The 21,799-nt window shown below is 32.6% G+C and overlaps 3 protein-coding genes across 3 annotated transcripts; 1 reads left to right on the top strand and 2 right to left on the bottom strand.

Annotated features, from left to right (window-relative positions):
- Positions 1–9,766: 9,766 nt before the first annotated feature.
- LOC141659838 (uncharacterized) lies at positions 9,767–10,222 on the bottom strand. The gene is made up of 2 exons (XM_074466764.1): positions 10,027–10,222; positions 9,767–9,912 (listed from the first exon to the last, which is right to left on the bottom strand). Exons 1-2 carry the CDS (start codon positions 10,220–10,222, stop codon positions 9,767–9,769), a joined length of 342 nt encoding a protein of 113 aa, XP_074322865.1.
- A 5,731-nt stretch (positions 10,223–15,953) lies between these two features.
- LOC141659837 (acyl carrier protein 3, mitochondrial) lies at positions 15,954–17,050 on the top strand. Its single transcript, XM_074466763.1, has 2 exons — positions 15,954–16,118; positions 16,859–17,050. Exons 1-2 carry the CDS (start codon positions 15,954–15,956, stop codon positions 17,048–17,050), a joined length of 357 nt encoding a protein of 118 aa, XP_074322864.1.
- A 204-nt stretch (positions 17,051–17,254) lies between these two features.
- On the bottom strand, positions 17,255–18,295 carry LOC141723451 (uncharacterized). The gene is made up of 2 exons (XM_074525262.1): positions 17,953–18,295; positions 17,255–17,871 (listed from the first exon to the last, which is right to left on the bottom strand). Exons 1-2 carry the CDS (start codon positions 18,161–18,163, stop codon positions 17,531–17,533), a joined length of 552 nt encoding a protein of 183 aa, XP_074381363.1. The 5' UTR covers positions 18,164–18,295; the 3' UTR covers positions 17,255–17,530.
- Positions 18,296–21,799: the final 3,504 nt, after the last annotated feature.

Genomic DNA, 21,799 nt, shown 5'->3' with positions numbered 1-21,799 from the left:
AGGTTTTTATCTTCTAAGTCATCAAGAAATGGTACGTCATACGAAGAAGAAGGATCCGGGTATAAATTGCCTACGTATGCCCGAACGGTAAGAAGATCCCCTTATCAGCCTAGGAGGGCCAATCGTACTGCAACCCCTATGAGAGGACAAGAAGATATGATGACTCACCTAGCCAGGCTAGAAGGGTTATACCCTAGAGCCGTTGTGGATATGGTTGTAGGAGGACCCTCTTCACAGAAGCTCTGGAAGCCATCCCGTTAATCTTGGAGTGAAGATTATTGGCCTTGAGTCGTTTAAGGTACCTCCGACTCTAATGATCACTTGAGTTATTATGAAAATCTTATGATATGTCACAGGTACAACGACATCACCAAATGTCGAATATTCATCACTACAAGAAATCTCATTTTTACCAACAAAAGTTGCTGACGGAAATCTATCCGTTAGCAATTACCAACGGATTGCCGACCAATTGCAAACTTTTGAAAAGTCGATATAACATCAACGGTTTCGTAATGGGTTACTAATGAAAAGTTGCCAACGAAATTTTCCGTTGGCTAGACCAAAAGTTATAATAGAATTACTAAAAAATTGGCAACAGATATTTAACTACATAGAATAACAATAATTTACTAACAGATTACTAACTCTATACTAACCACATTGTTCGTCGTCAGTTCCACCTGTCCAACTTGTATAATTGTAGATCGGTTACATTTATTCTGTTACTAATCTGTAGCGATTCTAGATCGGTCGTGCGTATTTTTGTTACTAATCTCTTGTAAAATTTTACCATATATATATATATATGTCAAACCCTATAATTATATCACAACTATAAAATCAATTACCGTGCACACCCTTATTCATTTTCTTTCTCTCACATCTTCTCTCCCACCTCAACACTATGCAACCAGTTCAATTTCTGTATTCCCAAGTAGGGGTTTGAGTTCTAGTGGCGAATCGATTAAGTTCCTAGCTATTTATCGGCAATTTCATCTTCCTCATTTTTTGTCCCCCTCCTTATCACCCTTGCACACACACAAGTTAAAAATATTGACATATATTTGTTGGGCGTCATTTTACAACACAAATCAAGAATTAAAGAAGTTGTTCTCACCATTTGATTCAGTTACAGAAGGTAATCATCTATGAATACAAATATATTGATTGTAACTGTAGTTTTGGGTTTTTATATATGACTAGTAACTAAATATTGTTGCAGCTAGACTTACACCGGATGAAAGAGCACAAATGCCAGTTGGGTTTGGTTTCGTGATATCAGAAACAAAGATTGAAACTCGGAATGCATTGAGTACTCATGTTGTTATTATCAGGCACTAGTATCAAATGGTTGAACCAATTTTGTATAAAATATGAGTATCTTTTGAGGAAGTCCTAAGTTTTGTAAGATTTTATATATTGAGAGTGTTGTATGTAATTTTTGGTGTTAGAATTAATGTTTGTAAAGTTATATTTGATTGACTGTAAAATATCTTAATTTTTTTGAATATTTCATTTTACCTTACTGTGAGTTGTAATTATAAATGGAGTTGAATATTTTGAGGGCAAAATATTGTGCGAATATCAAATTAGAAATTATGATTATTAGCAAGGTCTCCCAATTGATTAACAAGAGATTTCCCGGCGAAGAATTCAGAACAAAATTGAGGATGGTAAAAGGGTTCAGTTGTCAAAATTCCGATAGTATTTTGTTACCAAATGTAACAACAAATTTTTTGTTAGCAGTTTGTTATTAGAATTGCCAACCAAATACTCTGTTGGTAGGGTGGTGTTTTTTGATTACTTTATAAGTGTTATTAGTCTGTTACTATTTTGTTTCTAACTTAGTTACGGACAGCTAAATCGGTTAAGAAGGTGCTTCCCAATGACGTTTAGTCTAACGGTACAGTTTAATGGGCAATCCGTTAGGAAACGTTTTTACCAACAGATTTTGTTAACTTACCAACAGAATATGTCGTTGGTAATAATGAAATTTCTTGTAGTGATATTGATATTCAAATTCTATGCCAAAACTTGGTTTTCTAGATTGCCCCTAGGTCTATAAGCTCTTGAGAAGAATTTAAAATATTGTTCATATCCAAGTTCCGTGTCAACACTCCTCATGTTGTTCATACCATTTCTTTAGAAAATATCAAGCACGAACGGGGGAAGACCCTGCGAGATTATATCGAGAAATTCAAGACTGTTGCTTGGAAAGTCAAAGAGTTAAAACAAACTAGTGTTGTAGCCTCCTTCATTCGTAACATGAATTATCAAGAATGTCAAAACTGTTGGAAAGAATTGTGTAACCGAGAGCCTACAGATCTCTATGAAGCCTACATCATAGCTTCTGCTTACATAGCTACAGACGAAAGAGTTCGAGCTTATTATTCTTCCGCTCGAGGAGATTCTTCCTCAACAGGCAGGAGGGCAATGCACGTGGATGAGATGGAAGATTTCAGAGGTCATTAATTATGGGGTATTTTCAAATTCAACTCTTGGTTCTTTATCATAAGAGATCTCCTAATATTTTGTGCCCTCAATTTAGGGTTAGTTATTCTTTCATGTCACATGGACTATGCTTCAAAAAGATCGGATAAATATTTCTAACTTTGAAAATATCTAGTATGGGATTTCTGTATTTAGAAAAAAGTCTAACAAAATCATTATGTATTGGGACTTCGGGAGTAACGGTCTTGGATTGGATGAAATGATTACTTGCTCTAAGAGCATATTTAGGGGAAATAACAAAAAATATTAAATAAAATATAATAAAATAAGATTATGTAAATTTTTAAGAGTATCTCCAATGATAGGAAACCCTTATTTATAATATCTATGTGGCACATAAATAGATAATATGTTAAAAATATAGCACTCCAATGCATCACCCCTTAGCAAAAATATTTAAATAATCATGGTTCAACGGCTATATTTGTTGAACAAAATTTTTTCTTAGAAAAAATTATACTTATTCACTATTATAACCAAATTCCTTGGAGTTCACACCATTTCCCTTTGAAAATTTTAGCTATTTCTTATTATTAATTTTTTTAGATAACCATTATAACTATTAGCATTGGAGATGATTTTAGGTGTACACTTCAATGGTGTCATGTATAATAATATGATAGGTAAAATTATACCTAAAGGATTTTTTTTGGTTCAATAAATATAGTCAACCAAATGTGATTATTTATATATTTTCTAAGAATTAACATGATTGGAGTGCTTAAATTTTTACAATTTTTTTAAAAGCATCACTTAAATACCACAGAGTTGCCAAATAAATAATATAACTAAGGGTTTTGTTCCCTTGAATATATACTTGACAATCTGCAATGTTGCAGATTAACAGAGTAGAAAGATAAAGAGAGAGAGATAGAGAGAGAGAGATTGAAGAGTACATTTCCTACTTAACAATATGTTTATATAGAGCGGCAAAACATTACATACAAGAATGATAGTCCACTAATTAACTATGTTGAGCTACTATATGATAGTGATTGGCACGGGGCAGTTCAGGGTCGGGGAGTGGTATCTCCGTCCCCAATTCCTGAATTCGATACTAATCCCCGAACTCGCCATGAATCTCAGACGGGTATTCTTTTTCTTCTCGATCCCCGCCCCGAACAGGGAATGAAAATATATGATATATAATATAATATATAATATTTTTGAATAAAAGATAATCTAGTAATTTCTAATGTATAAATATATTGATATTATCTCATATTTTTAACATAAAAAATAATAACATTGATTTATAATACAAATAAACGAAAAAATTTAAACTATAAAAATATATTATATTATATTTTAATGTAAAAATATTGATAAATAAATTATAGATTATCTTAAATTCTAATAATATTATAAATGTTATCTATTTTAATAGCTAATTTACTATTATATATATATATATATATATATATATATATATATATATATATTTATAAACAATCGCGGTCGGGGATCGGGGCGGGGAGACACTAATCCCCGACCCCCCCCCCCCGCCCCTACCTGAAGGTGAATATGCAGACAACAAATCACAAACATTTAACTTGGATGTTGAATGATAAAGGGACCAGCTCCAATGACTTTGGTAAACATATCTACAGGCTGAAGAAGTGGGCAAATGAGTTGTAGAAATGATATCATGTTGAAGTTTTTCACGAACCAAGTGACAATATATCTAAATATGCTTGGTTAGTTCATGAAAAACAAGATTTGAGGCTATGTACAAGGCTGATTTGTTATCACATTACAGATAAACAGATTGAGGATGAGGCATCTAAAAATCTTTCAGCATAGCAAGTAACCGGGTGAGATCACAACAAGTGTCAGCCATGGAGTGATATTCTGCCGCTATAGATGAGCGAGACACTCTGTGTTATTTTTTACTACACCGGAATTCAAAGATGAACCCACATAATATAAAATTCAGTACGTGACTGACGGGATAATGTACCACCTGCCCAATCTGAATCAAAAAAGGCAGTCAATTGTATAGGAACTCTAGCAGATATTAATAAACCCTGGACATGTGCTTGTTTGACATAACGAAGCACTCTGTAAACAGCATTCAAGTGATCCAATCGAGGTTTGGATAAGAACTTTTATAACATAAGTAGATCATAAGATAAGTCAGGACGAGTAATAGTGAGGTATATTAAATGCCCCACTAAACGTCTATATAGAGCTGTATCAGTCAAGGAGAGTAACACTGAGCTATTATCAATGAGTTTGTGATTTTTTTCTATGGGAACAACTGAAGGTTTTGAGGCATGCAAACCAGTTTCCTTTAAGAGATCCAATACATACTTCCTCTGATTGAGATAGAAATCAACAATGCATCTATCAACTTCAATGCCCAAGAAATATTTAAGAGAGCCCAAATCCTTAATTTTGAACTTTGTTTTGAGAAAAGTCTTTATATTGTCAATGTGAGAGGGAGAAGATTCAATTACCAATATATCATCAACATACACAAAGACATCCATAAAAATAGTGTCCTTGAAATAGGTAAACAGACTACAATCACTATGAGACTATTTGAATCCATAAGTTTGTAAAGCAGCAGGTAATTTCAAATACCAGCATCTAGGAGCTTGCTTCAGCCCATACAATGATTTACTCAACTCAGACACATTGATGATTGATATTTGACTGAGGAGACAAGACCTTATAGCCAGGAGGTAGTTTCATGAAAATATATTCATTTAAGTCTCCATGTAAAAATGCATTGTTAACATCAATTTGAGTCACTTTTCATGCATTCTGAGCTGTAACAGCTAGAAAGACTCTAAAAGTCACCATTTTGGCAACATGAGCAAATATATCAAAGTAATTCATAGCATACTTTTGAGTAAACCCTTTAGCTACTAACCTTATTTTATACCTTTTTCCAGTTCCATCAGGATTATATTTAACTTTAAACAACCATTTGTAGTCTATAATATGTTGATTGACAGGTAGGGGGACTAAATCCCATATGTGATTGGCCTTTAAGGCTTCAATTTCAGCCTTGATTGCATTGCACCAATGATGATTTTGTACAACTTGAGCAAAATTATAAGGAAATGGGATTTTGGAAGTGGCAGTGACATAAGCTTTGTATTGAGGACTCAAGTTATCATAGGTAACTTGATTTTGAATAAGATAAAGGTATGTAATGTTAGAACAACAGAAGCTGAAACATATGGTAATTTTATGAAATCCTTGAATTTGCTTGGAAGAGTCCTAGTTCTGGTAGGTCTAGGCAAAGGAGCAGAAGTACTGACTGTAGCACCGGGATCATAAGTCCTAACAGTAGGATGACCTGAATAAGTAGATGTGCCAGAATTAGATGGAACAAAATCCGAAATAACTAGAAGTTGATCCTCATTATAATTCTCTATAGGAGGAAACATAGGTGTTGAATGATTGATATCAGACACAAATGGAAATATGTGTTCAAAAAAGTGATCATCTCTAGAACAAAAATACTTCCGAATGTTAACATCAAAAATTCTACAACCCTTTTTGACAAAAGGATATTCTATAAAAATTCATTTAACAGCTCTTGAACTGAGTTTATCAGAATGAGGAATTACAATAGTAGCATAACAGAGGCAGCCAAATACTCTAAGATGAGAATAATCAGGAGGTCGATGAAATAGGATTTCAAAATGTGTTTTGAAATTCAAAGGTTTCGCAGGCAAAATGTTTACAATATGAGCTGCAGTGAGAATAAAATCTCCCCAAAACGAATTAGGTAGGTGAGATTGAAATTTTAATATTCTAGCAACATTAAAAAGGTGTTGATGTTTGCGTTCAGCTCTACTATTTTGCTGAGGTGTATGGGCACAACTTTGATGAATAACACCTAAATCAGCTAAAAAGACAAAATTTCATGATTTGTGAATTCAGTTACATTGTCAGATTTTAAGACTTTGACAGTAGCACTGAACTGATTCCGAACATAATCCAAAAATTGTTTGAGGAGTTGAGGAACTTGAGTGTTGTGTTGAAACAGAAAAACCTAGGTTGCCCTAGAGTAGTCATCTACTATTGTCAGAAAATAGGAGCATTTGTTATGTGTGACTTGCTTATACGGTCCTGAAATATCAACATGTATCATATCAAATATATGTTGACTATAAGAAGTACCGATAGGAAAGGAAAACCAATGTTATTTATAAAAATGTCATACATCACAAGCAGAAAATTGACATTTTTCATTACTAACAATAGGCAGTTTAGCCCTTCAAGTATAGACCGGTATACCCATAAACCCTTAAACTCTAAAAGCGTTCCTTTTCGCCATTCGGGTATAAAAAATATACCTATTAACCTTTTTCCTATTTTTATTCCATTAATACCTTTACAAGATATATATACCTTTTATTCCTTAAAGTATTAGTGTACCTCTTAGCTCTCGTATGTCCATTAGATTTCCCCTACATTTATTTTAGTACTAGAGCTTATTGTTTCATGTTAATTCAATTATTATTAGTCCTTTCGAATATACAATCAATCTTAATTAGAACAGAGAAGGGCATGCATATATGGAGATTCATGTCCTAATAACAAAACTACATCTCATTTGTATAGTTAAAATTTTCATTAATAAGCTACATTTCGGTGCTAATATGATCATGATGGTTTATGAATTAATTTGTTGTTCTATTATGCAGGAGGAGATTTCGAGCCCGCTTAGTACTCATATTCTAGAATTTTGTGAATTTGAATTGTTTTCAGAAACACTACAAAACTCGGAAGTTGCTTCAAGCTCAAACTACAGCTATGAGGAGTCCTCTTCATATACAACTAATCTTCCTTTTAATACTCCAAACGCTAACAAAATTTCTGATAACATAGCTAACACCCTTATCATACTAACCAATAATCTAAAAAATCTGACAAAAGAATCACGTATCAAACAGACAGGCCTAAACATGAGGCATACGTAAGAGCAATATATAGAATCAAATGCTGGTTTTGTCATATCTCTAACAACCCAATCCATAAACACAGTCAAAACTGTGTAAACTAATTCATATTGCAACACAAAAGATACATAAAACAAAATGGATTTTATAGCTCATACTTAATAAGGAATTACCTGATATTAGTCGGAAGAGAGGTCAAAGAATTAGTTGGAAGAGAGGGCAAAGAGAGAGCAACACTTACAACGGATGGATACACTCAAGTGGTTGATAGATATATATAGAAGATAGTGAAGATATAGTAGTAAATTTCAATGATAACCAAAAAATTGTGCGAGCATCGGATGGATAAACAAGAACTATCGATGGATATACGTGGCAGATAGATTATAAGAATGATTCAGGGAAGAATTTAGCATGACTCGTTCAGCTGCTTTTAGCTCTCGTCCAACCCAAAAAATAAATTACTCAAATGAGCTGAACAAGTGACCGATCCGGTAAAAGCCCATTCAGATCTCATTTCTTAGTTAACAAACGGTCCCTAAGTATTCTTCATCCTCATTAATTAGAAAATAAAAAGTTTATTTATAAAAATATGTAGATAGGATACATAAATTCATTTATTTTAGTTGGCGATTTTTTAGTAGTTTGATATTTTGAAATATGAAAAATAAAATTACAAACGTAACACCAATTTATTTTTTTAATTTTACAGAATATTATCAATATTTAGATTGCAATACAGTTAAATCTCTTTAAAATAATAATTTGAGTATGATAAAATTATTATTTTAGCGGATTTATTTTTTATAGAGAGTGAAATTAAAATATTTTCTTTGAGATCGGAAAAATATTATTTTAACGAATCAGTTAAAGTCACCTCAAAACTTTTTTTAAAAAATGAAAATTTTAATTAATGAATCAAAATATCAGATACAATAGTCTTCAATAAAGAATCTGGAGGTGATAAGAAAATATTATGGCAATTTAGAGAACAAGGTACATGTGTCATTAAGTATGTCACCTTGTTCGCTTGCCTTCTAATAAAATGCACCGAGACATTCTATTTTTAACGAGTAAAGACATACATGCCTCAATGATGTGACATACTTCCACCTGATACTCCATACCTATAGAGTTCACAACAATAGGGAAATTGTATTCAATTAAAATTTTCGTGTCTGGTAGAGTCCAAGAAAGAGATTCAAGAACGTCCATTGCCTCCGGTTCAAGAACTCAAATAACATATGCAATCCTCACATTCCTTCCTCGAACAAACTGACCAGCATGATCTCTGATGACTATTACTACCGTGTAAAAGGTAGTTCCTCTGTAATAGAGGCGTCTACATTTAGTTTAAACTCCCTTTTTTTAGGAGTAATCCAGGTCTTAGATATATCTTGATCTGTATTGAAAGAAGGATCATGCGAAACACGATTTTTATTTCTTACCTCACGATATTCGGTCACCTATTTTTTTCTCCATTTGATTACTAAGTCAGGTGTAAGTACCTCATTATCCCATAGCATCATGTTACGAGCATTCCATATGTCTCATAGTCATGTGCTTATGGTAATAATTTTCTCACTATTACTGGAACTTAGCTTCTGTAACAACCAGTTAGGGTGTAATTAATATCACTCTTATCTGATGCCTAGGGTACTGCCAAAATTGAATAATGGAGTTGCAGTCGAAAAAGATGTGAAACAGGTGTTCAACATCTGAAATGCAAAACAAACATTAAACAGTGACATTTACTCCCTTACGACGCAAAAGATTTCTCACCAAGGATATTGTTCTGACAGAATCTCCATAGGAAAACTCTGATTTATGACGGATCTTCACTCTCTAGATTTTACTTTGTCAACCAAGGATCCCTGAAAGCATTTATCTGAGTTTCGTCTCCTAAGAGCATCTTTAATGCATTTATCTGTAGTTCACGATGCTTCTGTCTATCACGATTTCGAAAATTATTTTGAATATATCTTTCATAAGGGTCGTGACAAACTATGTGTTGCATCATCGTAAGTTGGTAGCGGACCGAATAACGTATCATATGTATCTCTTTCATCCTCGATAATTATATTATGTAATATGATACATGCTCTCATTATTTTAGAGAGATCTTCTCGGTCCCAAAATCGTGTTGGACCACGTACAATTGTGAATCATGATTGTAGCACACCAAATGCTCGTTCTACATCTTTTCGTTGTCCTTCTTGATACTTCGAGAACAATCTTCTCTTATCACCTTGAGAATGGGGAATCATTTTAACGAAGGTTGCCCATTCTGGATATATTCCATCTGTTAAATAATATCCCAAACTATAGTCTTAACCGTTAACATTGTAGTTTACTTCAGGAGCACAACCTTCTAGCACTTCATCGAATACTGGTGACCGATCTAACAATTTTATATCATTGTTAGAACCAGCAACTCCAAAAAATACATGCCATGTCCATAGATCCGATGAGGATACTGTTTCAAGAAAAATTGTCAGAACTCCTTTATGTCCACTCATGAACATTCTTTTCCATGCTTTAGGATAATTTTTTCATTGCCAGTGCATGCAATCAATGCTTCCGATCATACCGGGAAATCCGTGATCTTCACCCATCTTTAGTAGACGTTGTACATTATTTGAGTTTGGCTTTCGTAAATACTCACTCTCAAATATCAAAATAACATTAGTGCCAAATCTTTTCAAGCATTCAATCATTTTAGACTCATCAATACGCACATAATCATCAATAGCATCTGCAGATATTCCATATGCCAACATACACATGGCCACCCTACACTTTTATAAAGGTGATAACTCTTTTCTTCCCAACGCATCAACCCTTTGCTAAAAATATGGATCTAAATTTGAAAAATCTTCCACAATACGAAGAAAAATGTATCTTTCCATTCGAAACCTTTTTCGAAATGTCTCAAGAGGATATACTAAATTTTCTGCAAAATAATCCTTCACTGGATGATCGTGAGCTGATTCACGATCTCTGCTTATCACCCTCCTTTGCGTGGATGATGAACCTTCTCCATAAAGTTGATTCAAGAGTTTTAATCGACGTTCGTCCAGTGAATTGTCAAGTAATAATTGTTCAATAACTTCTTCGGCCTCTGCACAGTTTAATCCATATATGAAAGTTTTGTAATTTTGATGAAGATTGTGTAGTATGATAATGATTTATAAAAATGATACTGAAAGAACCATGTTATATAGATAAAAGTAATACATTCCAACGGGTACATTACAACGGTCACATTACAAGAAGAAAAAAACAAATACTACACTCCAACGGTCACATTCCAAGAATAAATAAAATAAACAAAAAATTCCAACGGTTACATCACAACAAGAAAAAAATAAATACTAGCTTCCAACAGCTACATCATCCTTGATAGCAACTTGGTGTGCATCTCACGTTGAGTTTCATTCATTACAGTTGTATCAGCCATCATAATCCTTAAATATATGTCCTTTTGTCGAACATCATTAAATTTCTCTACTAGATTTAATTTTCTAGTCGTATTGGCCTTCAACTCTTCATACTCAGCTTCTATATCCTTTTTTGCTCTGGCCTTCCTTTTTCCCTTCTTAGCCGATTTTGCACCTTTAGGACGAACTGGAGATTCCACGATATTTTCATGTGTATTATCATTTCTCGATGTTGAATAAGCTCTAGAATCACTTAATTTAGTGTGCTTCTCATTTCCACGATTGGCGTTGGAGTTTTCCACTTAGGATGTCTTCGAAGCTCGTTCTAATGCAATTCAAAATTTGACTTCTTATTATGTCTAGTTTTATGGAGATCATGAGCTGCTTCAATAATGTTGGCCATGTTTGAACCACTTCCCACTACTTCTTCAATTTTTTCATAACACGCTCCATATTTTTGAGCCACTTCATTTATTTTGTTTCCAACTTTTTTTATAGATATCGCTCCCCTTTTGATAAGTCCGGGATTACCCTCTTCACAATATTGGCGAATTCAATCCTAAAAAGTTTCACTTTTTTGATTTGCACCTATTATCGGATCGGTAGATACATTCAACCATGCATTAATTAAGAGTTTATCTTCACTCCATTTCCATTGGGTTATAGCATCTCGCTTATTTTCGGCTTCAATAACATCATCGTTAAGATCAATAATGTTAGTAGCATTGAAAGTGAAAGCTTGTGAATGTGGAAAATTTTAATTAGTTTTCGAATTTTGTTGGATTCCGAATTGTGGGTGTGCATTTTGAAAATTTCGGACAAAAGAAAATTGAGAATTTTGTGGATACGGAAAATACAGATTTGGAAATGAAAACTGAGAATTTGGAGTTTGAGAATTATAATTTGAATTTTTTTGGTTGGAAAATTGAGAATTGTCGATATTTGGATTTTGACTATATGGGAAAAAAGGATTTGGGAATGAATATGGGTGTTGAATATTCAGGAATTGAGAATTTTGTGGGTTTAAGTTTTGTGAGTTTGAAGGTGAATAATTATATGGATTCATTTTTGATAGGATAATACAAGATGAAGAAGTGGAAGAAGTGAAATTAGACTCAATAAAATCACAAGGTTAATATTTATAGTGTTAAAATTTTTGAACGTTAGGATTTATAAAATTTTCAACGTTACAATTTTCAGAAGGGCAGCTTTATAGGTCCTCTTTTGATAAGTTTGGGATTACCCTCTTCACAATATTGGGAAATTCGATCCCAAAAAGTTTCACTTTTTTGATCTGCACCTATTATAGGATCAGTAGATACATTCAACCATGCACTAATTAAGAGTTTATATTCACTCCATTTCCATTGAGTTATAGCATCTCGCTTATTTTCGACTTCAATAACATCATCGTTGAGATCAATAATGTTAGTAGCATTGAAAGTGGAAGCTTATGAATGCGGAGAATTTTTATTAGTAAACGAATTTTGTTGGATTCCGAATTGTGGGTGTGTATTTTGAAAATTTTGGACAAAAGAAAATTGAGAATTTTGTGGATACGGAAAATACGGATTTGGAAATGGAAACTGAGAATTTGGAGTTTGAGAATTATAATCTGAATTTTGTTGGTTGAAAATTTGAAAATTGTCGATATTTGGAATTTGACTATACAGGAAAAAAAGATTTGGGAATGAATATGGGTGTTGAATAATTCGGAATTATGAATTTTGTGTGTTTAAGTTTTGTGAGTTTGAAAGTGAATAATTATTTGGATTCATTTTTGATAGGATAATACAAGCTTATTTGAAGAAGCGAAAGAAGTGAAATTGGAATCAATAAAATCACAAGATTAGTATTTATAGTTTTAAAATTTTAGAATTTTTATGATTTTTAAAAATTTTAACGGTACAATTTTCAGAAGGGCAACTTTAATTTTCAGAAAAAAATTATTATAATACACTCAAGTGGCAGATTGATATATGAGTTGTATAGGATAAATAATAAAATATTACATTGAAGGGACAAAAAGGCAAAAAGAGACAGGAGTTGGCCAACCCACCTACTCGGGACTGCCCAATTTTTTATTTCATCTCCAACGTTGATAAACTAAACATGATCCATCATACACAATCCCACGCAGTACTCGGGCCTGCGTTGGAGTTGCTCCAAAACCCACCTCAAACCCTTCATGAGTTTTTTTTGGCTTGATAGATCCCCGACCATGTAATGTTACCCCCCTCTCCTAATAGCTTGAAATACACTTATCTCGAAAAAATATTTTTCTTTAAACACGCTTACCACAAGAGAATGAGGATTGTTCACGAAATTTCACACGTATTTTTCCAGCAAAGCTATGTTGAAATCGTGGAGATCCCGAAAACGCAAACCCCCTTGTTCTTGGCGATACTCATGTTACTCCACGATGTCCTCTAATTACCTTCATTTAAAGTAATGTTTGACTACCACCATTAACTATTAACCATTCATCATTATCTCCAACTCTCTACACAACTTCTTAGGAACTGAAAAACAAGTCATACAATAAGAATGTATTGCCTGGGCTACACTACGCGGAATCATAACCTTAACTCCTTTCACAACAATATAAAACTCCACCCTGAATACTCTTCCAATATATTTTCTTTAAGAGGTTGAACAAATCTTCAAAATATAGTTGATCTATTTTAATTTTATCTTACACAGATTAACAAAATAAAACTACAAAAGTTTTGATAGATAAATCTTATACAAAATTTTAAAGTGATTTCAAAAATAAAATTGAATCAATTAATTTCAATCGCATGCATGATAATGGGCATTTACTCCGCCTAATCTTACCTCAATTTGATCCCCATCCCTAACGAGTTCGGAAAATGCGAATTTTTTGAATACGAGGCAAGATCGGGAAAATATATATAAAAATTTTGGGAATAGGGGGCTCAAGGATTAGGCTCTCTTTTTCTCGAATTCTATTTTAAATAAAAAATATTACAAATATATAAATATATCAAAAAAAAAATTATTTAATATATAATACTAAAAGTTTTGATTTTTAATCCACTAAATGATTAGAAGCTTATTATTGATATACTATAAATACATATTAGTTTAAATTTAGGTTAAAATTTTCGAGGTGGAAATCAAGAAATAAAATAATAATTATTTGGAAATCGATTTTGGATTCAGATATCGTGGCCTCCCCCAATCTCGAATTGGTCCAATGATTTCTAAAAAAATATAATAATTTTTTATAAAAGAAAATGGGGTTTCGAATAATTTAACGGTATTAATTCATGGAGGTTCACGGCAGCGAAAACAATTTTTCATAATTGTGTGATTTAAGCGATTTTTTTTAATTATAAAGATCTTAAAAGGAAACAAGAAACAAGACAGAATAAATGGATTGGGCCAATCAATTTACTGTTGGACACAAAATATTAAAAATCTCATTCACTTTCATAAAGTATAAAGCGAAGTAAAATCTAGTGTGTTTATACCTCTCGGCGACATAGAGTCAAGCAGTTGATGTGCAAAGGCGAGTTGCACAGTCAAATCACCCAATCTTCTGCTGTTTCCTGGTTTGTTGTTTGTTTTCCACCGTCTCCACTTTTTATATTACATTCATGTTATCTGTATAGATCAGTATGTTTGTTCAACTCTGCATAATATATTATCTGTATGATGTAATGAACCTGTTCTGTTCAGCAAAGATATAGAACTGGATTTCCCAGCTTTAATGTTTTTGCATGTGTAAATGTGTGACTGAATCTAGATGAAGAGGCCTCATTGTTGTCTAAATGTGTGACTGAGTTTTGATTATGAGAAACTCCCCCTGAGTTTGTGAATGTTTGATTTGAGGAAGGGGTACTTTCTGTAGGTGATCTATTTTGACTCTCAGCTTCTCTCATAGTTCCGACGGATGAAGCTGATTGTCTATACGGATGAAGCTGATTGTCTATCGACGGATGAGGCAGATTGTCTACTGACGGATGAAGCATTTTGTAATTCGACGAATGTTGAATTATGTGTTTCATTAGTTGTAGAATTTTCTACATTATCCTTAGCCACTGTTTTTTGATCACTTTCATCCTTAGTGTCATCACTAACCATTTCAACATTATCAAACTTGAGGCTTTCATGGAAATATCCATCTTGCAGTCCTTCAATATTTTTATCATCAAACACAACATGTACTGATTTCATAACAATGTTGGTTCTTAGATTGTAGACTCTATATGCTTTTCCAACAACATATCCAACAAAAATTCCTTCATCTGCTTTGGCATCAAACTTTCCATGTTGATCGGTTTGATTTCTTAGAATGTAGCATTTACAGCCAAAGACATATAGGAAATTTAGAGTTCGACTTCTTATTCTTGAACAATGTGTAAACCGTGTAAATCAGTAAATTTAGCTCTGTAAATATTTTATGAACTAATAAGCACAACTGGGATTTTTTTTTTTTGCAAGAAATGATAGTTTCTCCCAAATTGCAAGGAGCAGTTAGTATTTGAACAAAAAAGAAATTGAGAGAAGGCAACATCGTCAACTTTGTCGTTTACTCTAGCTCCTACCTCTGTTTAGCTCGTCAATCTACCATTGGAAGGGTTATTATAGAACTGTTTGCACATGATATGATACTCGTAAATTCTCTCTGTAGCTGCATTGTTCAAACAGTTTCCGAGTGACACACTGTTTGTGGTAATTTAATTGAATGAGCCCCTGGTGGCACCGTTCCTTTTTTCACATTTAGCTGTCAAATTTTATTTAGAACAAGAATGTTACAGCTTTACTGTTACTCAAGTGATTAATTAGGTTTCAGTTCTATTTCAATATGTTCTTCTTACTGTGTTTGGGAGTAAAATAAGCAGGAAAACTTTTTCAAAAATCGTAAGCTTGTCTCATCCTTTCCTGCCTCAACCATAATGATGTGATTTGAATCTTCCTGTTTCTTTTTTTTTCCTTGTACATGCAACAGTTCTTCGTGTACTTTCTTTGCAGCTGACTCATTTTGCATTTTAGGAAATATTGATCGGCCTTCAATATGCAAACCCTAAAAAACACCATTCTTAATCACATGCGGATAGGGGTCTCTATGGGAGAAAGCTTTCTAGTTAGGGAAATGTATGCACTCAACATAATCAACAGACAATTGTGCACAACCACTGGTACCAGCTCTGATCAGATAATGGCTCGAGTTATTGGATTGGTCAAGGGATTTGACAGAATCGATGCCACAAAGGTGAGTAAATGCTACTTATTTGCACGATCTTTCTTCAATTGCATACTTCCACTTGAGATTGGATGAATAATGAACTGGTTTGGTGGTTATAGTCACGGGCAGAGCCACCCAAGGGCCAAAATAGGCTCCACACGCACTGGACTTTTTCACCAATAGTAGACATATAAGAGAGAGTTAAGATTCTATAATTTACATAAAAGGATAGCTCTTTGCTTTGTGGTCACTGGTTAGATACTGGACCTTTTTATCAAATAGGAAATTTTTTACAATTGTAACTAACTAGTAGTAATCTTCACTGTATATATTATGCATGTTATATCTATGAAGGAGTTTTAGTTTTTCACTTTTGAATGACTAATAATAGAATATTAAATCTACATTCGTATTCCCTAAGAAAATCCAAATTCACATCCAAATCAATTCTAAAGACTAATTATGATCAATTTAAGTAATTTATTATACTAATTAAAGTAATTACATAAATTAAAACATACTATAACAATTACTAATAATTAAAGTTGAATCACTAAATTAATTAAATTATTAATGATCTAGCATATCTTAAAACCTTTTTTGATGAGAATGAATATAGTATTAAAGAAAAAACAAAGTGTCTATTACTGAACTAATTAGTTTTTTTTTTAATTTTTATTAATTTAAGAATTTCTATACCAACTACTTTAGTGGTTATAGTTCATATATTGTGGTGAAACAATTGTGGCATCTGAACTTATGAACAGGTTACAGAAACAGCTGATTTCCAGAAAGACTTATCCCTCGACAGCTTAGATAGGGTTGAGCTTGTCATGGCTATTGAACAAGAATTTTCTGTGGAAATACCAGAAGAAAAAGCAGATAAACTGAAATGCTGTGCTGATGTTACTCAATACATCATTTCTGAAGCTGATCAGAATATTGCAGAGGATTCTTGATTACATTTTAAAACACTTATGTAGCTCTAATTATTTGTTTTGAAAAAATTATCTGGAGCGCCAACCAGTGAATTTAATAATTTATTTCAAATGCTTGTATCTTTCTTGAAGATTTTTTTGGTATATTAGTCTTCCATTCAAGATCTACGTGCTGTTTGCCTCTCTATGTTTGCCGTGTGGAAAGCCATTCTTGGATCCAGTATAGTGCATTGAAGATAAGAAATTGAAATTAGTATATACAAATTTGTGAAAATAATGATTGTTCAGTCGATTTATGTGATCATTAAGAATGAAGTTTGCACACGAAATGTATACCGGAAATAATATGTACATGTAGTTGCTATCTCTCAGTCTCTCTGTGTGGCATGGACCTGTGAATATGGTTTAGTGTAGTTTATATAAATAGATATTTGTCAATCCCTCATACGACTTCAGCGCCATTAAGATTTGCTGCCACATAACAGTCTTCTTTAATTCATTTCAGTTGGCCTTCACTATATCTGGTTTCCTTCCTCCTGCATGTCTTGAAATCCCTGCAGTTTTAGGTCTTAGTTGAATAGTGCCGGTGGTGTATGTACGAAGACCTTCCCCTATGTCGGACAATGAAATTCCTTTGTGTTTGCGTGTAAATGCTGGCTTGCAAGGAGAACTCTTGGGTAGTTGAAGAACACTAACACAACAAATCTTTTCCAAGTTGGGGATTCCATGGAGGTTGGAAGGAATATCAAATAAAAAATCCCCATTTTCGTCTGTTGTGCTTTGAATTCGATTGGATTGCCTTGTCTTCCGTCCTGCTTGACAAGACACAGCAACAGATGCACCTGCAATTCGAGATGATACTCAACTGAACTCAGGTATTGAATGCAGTAAGTGAGAAATGAAAACGAAAACTTGGGAAATACCTGAAATAGGAAAGGGGCGTTGATAAAGGGGGTGGCAGAGCAAAGTTCCGGTGACTAAAACTGTGGAGAGCTTGTCTTCGCCATACCCTGCAAATTTAATAGTTTCGTCCCTGTTAAACCAGTCCGTCAAAGGATCAATCTTTTCCCCAGCTGATGTGCCTGGACCATTAACAACACAGAAAAGAAATAGGAAGATGATGTAGTTGGTCATGATGAGAAAAGAAATGAGAATTGTTTGTTTGTATAATGTAGAGACTTGTTACTTGATAAACTCTCTTTAGTAGCTAGCTTTTTGTATTGGTTTATGTCTCATAAACTTAAAACCAACGTAACAATGAAAACTTACCTTCCTTTCTTTCTCGATGATGATATATATAAACATAGACGTAGAGGTAGAGGTATATACGGGACACAAAAACTGTGCATGTCTCAAATAGTTTACGTATTTGATTAAATTATATCTCCTCTCTCCTCTTTCTTGTGTTTTCTCACCTACTCTCCAAGTAATCCTATCCCAAATTCATAGATATATGCTATGCCCTTTATTTATAATTATCGTCATTATTATAATTAAATCATTTATTTATTGGATATATTTTAATATGTTTATGATGTCTTTTCGTCATTTTTGAAAGAATTTGAATTAATTTAAGTTTCTTTCAGGTGATATCTAGGAAATCTCTCGTAAAATAGAGGGTCCGTTTTTTTTTTTCAGTGAAAAATTAAATATTTCGAAAATAATAATCAAGAAGAGGGGTATTTCAAAATCTGAGGGTAGGTAGAGATACTGATACTAAACTGTCAAATTATTTAATTTACATGTGAACTAGCAACATAATAAAAAGGAGTTTTGAGATTTTTGGTACTCTGGAAATAAATCAGGAACCTGTTCTGATATATCACATGTGCCATATAAAAATTTATCCTTTACAATACATTATTATATATATCAATATTAGGTACATCAAATTCGAACTCTAGAAAATATCATTGCATAATAAACATAGATTATTATTATTATTATTATTATTATTATTATACAAACAACCAAGGTAACTATAATCTTCTAAATATTGTTTTCATCTTAATATTACGAAAAAGTTTGATTGTTTGGCACATGATACCGGACTTTGTAATTTGGCGAGTAAGAATTTTAATTGTCCACTAATTTTAGTTTATAGCATGTTGCAAAATGCTGTTGGGGTAATAAGGTTTATGGAGCAGTCAATTACAAAAGTAGTTGACTTACTTTAAGAATTTTTTAGAAAAAAATAATGTAAAGATTAAGAACGCAACTTTGGAAGTTGTTTTATGCTAAAATAACGAGATATGGGAGGGTTAATTGAGGTGGATATGGAAGGGAAAAATGGCAAGTTAGGAAAGAAAATTGAGGTTGGTAGCCAACCTCAATATATGTAATGCTTGCATGTGTAATATCTTCACTAGTCAGGTATATAGAAAAAAGCACTAATAAGAAGTTGGGGCGTAAGCATATACTTCCTCTACAATTAATTAACTTGGTGTCAAGTCAACTGCTTGCATGATGGTAGTTGTCTGTTTTGTCAAGCCTACTTCCTCTATTCCCCGGCCACTCCATCCCATTTTTTTAACAGTACACTTTATAAATTTCACATATATTAAGAAATAGATAATATCATATTCATTTTTTCGTTTTCACACAATACACTACAAGAAAAAAAAATTATATACAACTAATTTAAATTCGAACGGGTTAAATTTGACCAGCCTCAGTCGAATTAAAATGGTCATATTTAAACGGTCGTATTTACAACCAATTTTAACCGAAAATGGTTGAAATTAAAACGGTCAAAATTAAATCAGTTGAATTTAGCTCCTAAATTCAATCAAATTCTTTTTCGGTCAAATTTTAGCCCCAATACAAAAATGGAGGGAATTTTTCCGCGAAATAATTTATTTGACACTTCTAAATTCAACCGATTTCGGTCAAATTTTATATTTTAAATGGCAGGCAATTTACCCATACTTTCAAAATTTTCAAAAAAAAAGTGATGGAAATTTCCCGTCCTTTTCGAAGTTATATTTCAATGGAATTTGGTTGTATTTATGATTTTTCAGAATTTTAATTTTTAATATTTATTTTAAAAAAATAGTGAATATTTTGAAAAAATAAAAAAAGTGAATATTTTGAAATTATAAATATGGGAGAAAATAAAAGTTATCCAAATAAAAAAATTAGTTCTTGAAAAAATAAATTGTGCACAACAAGAATTTTCAAATTTCTTTATTTGTTAAACAAATAAAATTGATACTAGTTAGTTGTACTAGTCAAATTGATACTTGACTTTTAAAATGGAAAACTAAATAAAATTACTTTGATCTAAAATTTTGGTTATATCTCCAATATGTATATCTATTGACATCCATACGGTTGAATTGATTAAAAATATTTTTAAGAAAATCGAAACACCAATTTAGGATTAAACAGTAGGTAGTTATACTAGTCAAGCTTATGTTTGACTTTTAAATTGGCAAACCAAATAAAATTATTTTGATCTTAAACTTTGGTTATATCACTAATATGTATATTTATTGACATCCATACGGTTGGATCGATGAAAAATATTTATAAAAAAATCGAAACACCAATTTAGGACTAAATACTAGTTAGCTGTACTAGTCAAACTGATATTTGACTGTTAAAATTGTTAGGGATTCGAGCATATAAACGCAGCGGAAAATCAAAAATTTGGAATCCTTATCTCAGGATCTATGTATAATGAACGGATGATTATGGAGAATAGGATCATGTACCTTACCAAAGCTTTCCTTCTAAATATGATGAACGTTCTTATCTTGATGAACCACAACAGCCCTCCATGCGAAAATCTGCTCTCCAAAGGTATCCACACGAACGTCCGATCGTCCAACGATCACCGGAGCCGTTACTAGCCGATTGGTTGCCTCTTCGTCTCTCTCTCTCTCTCTCTCTCTCTGTAGCCTCTCTAGGATGTAGAGCTGCTAGGGTTTTTCTCTAAAAACGTGGTGCAACTTCTAACCCTAAAATTATACATCTTAATGTATATATAGGGGAGAGAAGATTAGGGCCTAACCCTAAACCTAATAGGCTTCTAAAAGGACCCATTCTGATTTTGGGTTTATATTATTATTAAATTCGAATTCTAATATAAATACAATTAATCAAGTCTCACTTAATTAATTTAATAATTAAATTCGAACTAATAATAATAAAATATTTAAATTCATAATTTAAATAATACTCCGTTTAAAACGTTCTTTGTGTATAACCCTTTAGGTTATTATTACGTTGGCAATAATTTTATTATCTAATAATAAAATTATAAATAATGAGTGAAATCTAGTAATACATCATTGCTCCTCAAGTAATAATAATATTTGATGATTCAATTAAATCTTTCGTGAATAATGTACAATGTAATATAACCCCTTTAGCCTTATATTATAGATCAAACTCGAGGCATGCATTGTGTCATCCTCTGCAAACATTTAATCCTACTTTCCTTGATCAATGAGTAAACTATTAAACAAATCAATATTTGAGCACGACCATGCATTTTATAGTCTTACTCAATCAAGAGGCCAATAATATCACTCCTTTAAAATAGGAGGGCTAAATCCCATCTAGATCATTCATATTTCTCATACGATTCATAATATACCCAATGTCTACTTTTATGATTACCCGGTCAAGGATAACTTTCAATAGTATCAAAGTATATTAGTTCTCGTATAGAAATATAATGATTTCAGGTCTAAGGACCAATACATCATTATCACTGTGAGATTAACTTATGACACATTAAACATATAGTATCGCACAACGGGT

The sequence above is a fragment of the Apium graveolens genome, chromosome 5 (genome assembly GCF_009905375.1).
Source record: "Apium graveolens cultivar Ventura chromosome 5, ASM990537v1, whole genome shotgun sequence".
NCBI classification, from domain to species: Eukaryota; Viridiplantae; Streptophyta; class Magnoliopsida; order Apiales; family Apiaceae; genus Apium; species Apium graveolens.
This window is presented reverse-complemented; position numbering and strand designations above follow the sequence as displayed.

Excerpts from the sequence above, each read along its gene's own strand:
- LOC141659838 (XM_074466764.1), bottom strand. The coding sequence starts at position 10,222 with ATGTGTATGTTGGCATATGGAATATCTGCAGATGCTATTGATGATTAT. Across the intron at positions 9,913-10,026 it reads TGAAGATCACGGATTTCCCG|TATCCTCATCGGATCTATGG; the intron begins GTATGATCGGAA and ends TTCTTGAAACAG.
- LOC141659837 (XM_074466763.1), top strand. The coding sequence starts at position 15,954 with ATGCGGATAGGGGTCTCTATGGGAGAAAGCTTTCTAGTTAGGGAAATG. Across the intron at positions 16,119-16,858 it reads ACAGAATCGATGCCACAAAG|GTTACAGAAACAGCTGATTT; the intron begins GTGAGTAAATGC and ends ACTTATGAACAG.
- LOC141723451 (XM_074525262.1), bottom strand. The coding sequence starts at position 18,163 with ATGACCAACTACATCATCTTCCTATTTCTTTTCTGTGTTGTTAATGGT. Across the intron at positions 17,872-17,952 it reads ACGCCCCTTTCCTATTTCAG|GTGCATCTGTTGCTGTGTCT; the intron begins GTATTTCCCAAG and ends CTCGAATTGCAG.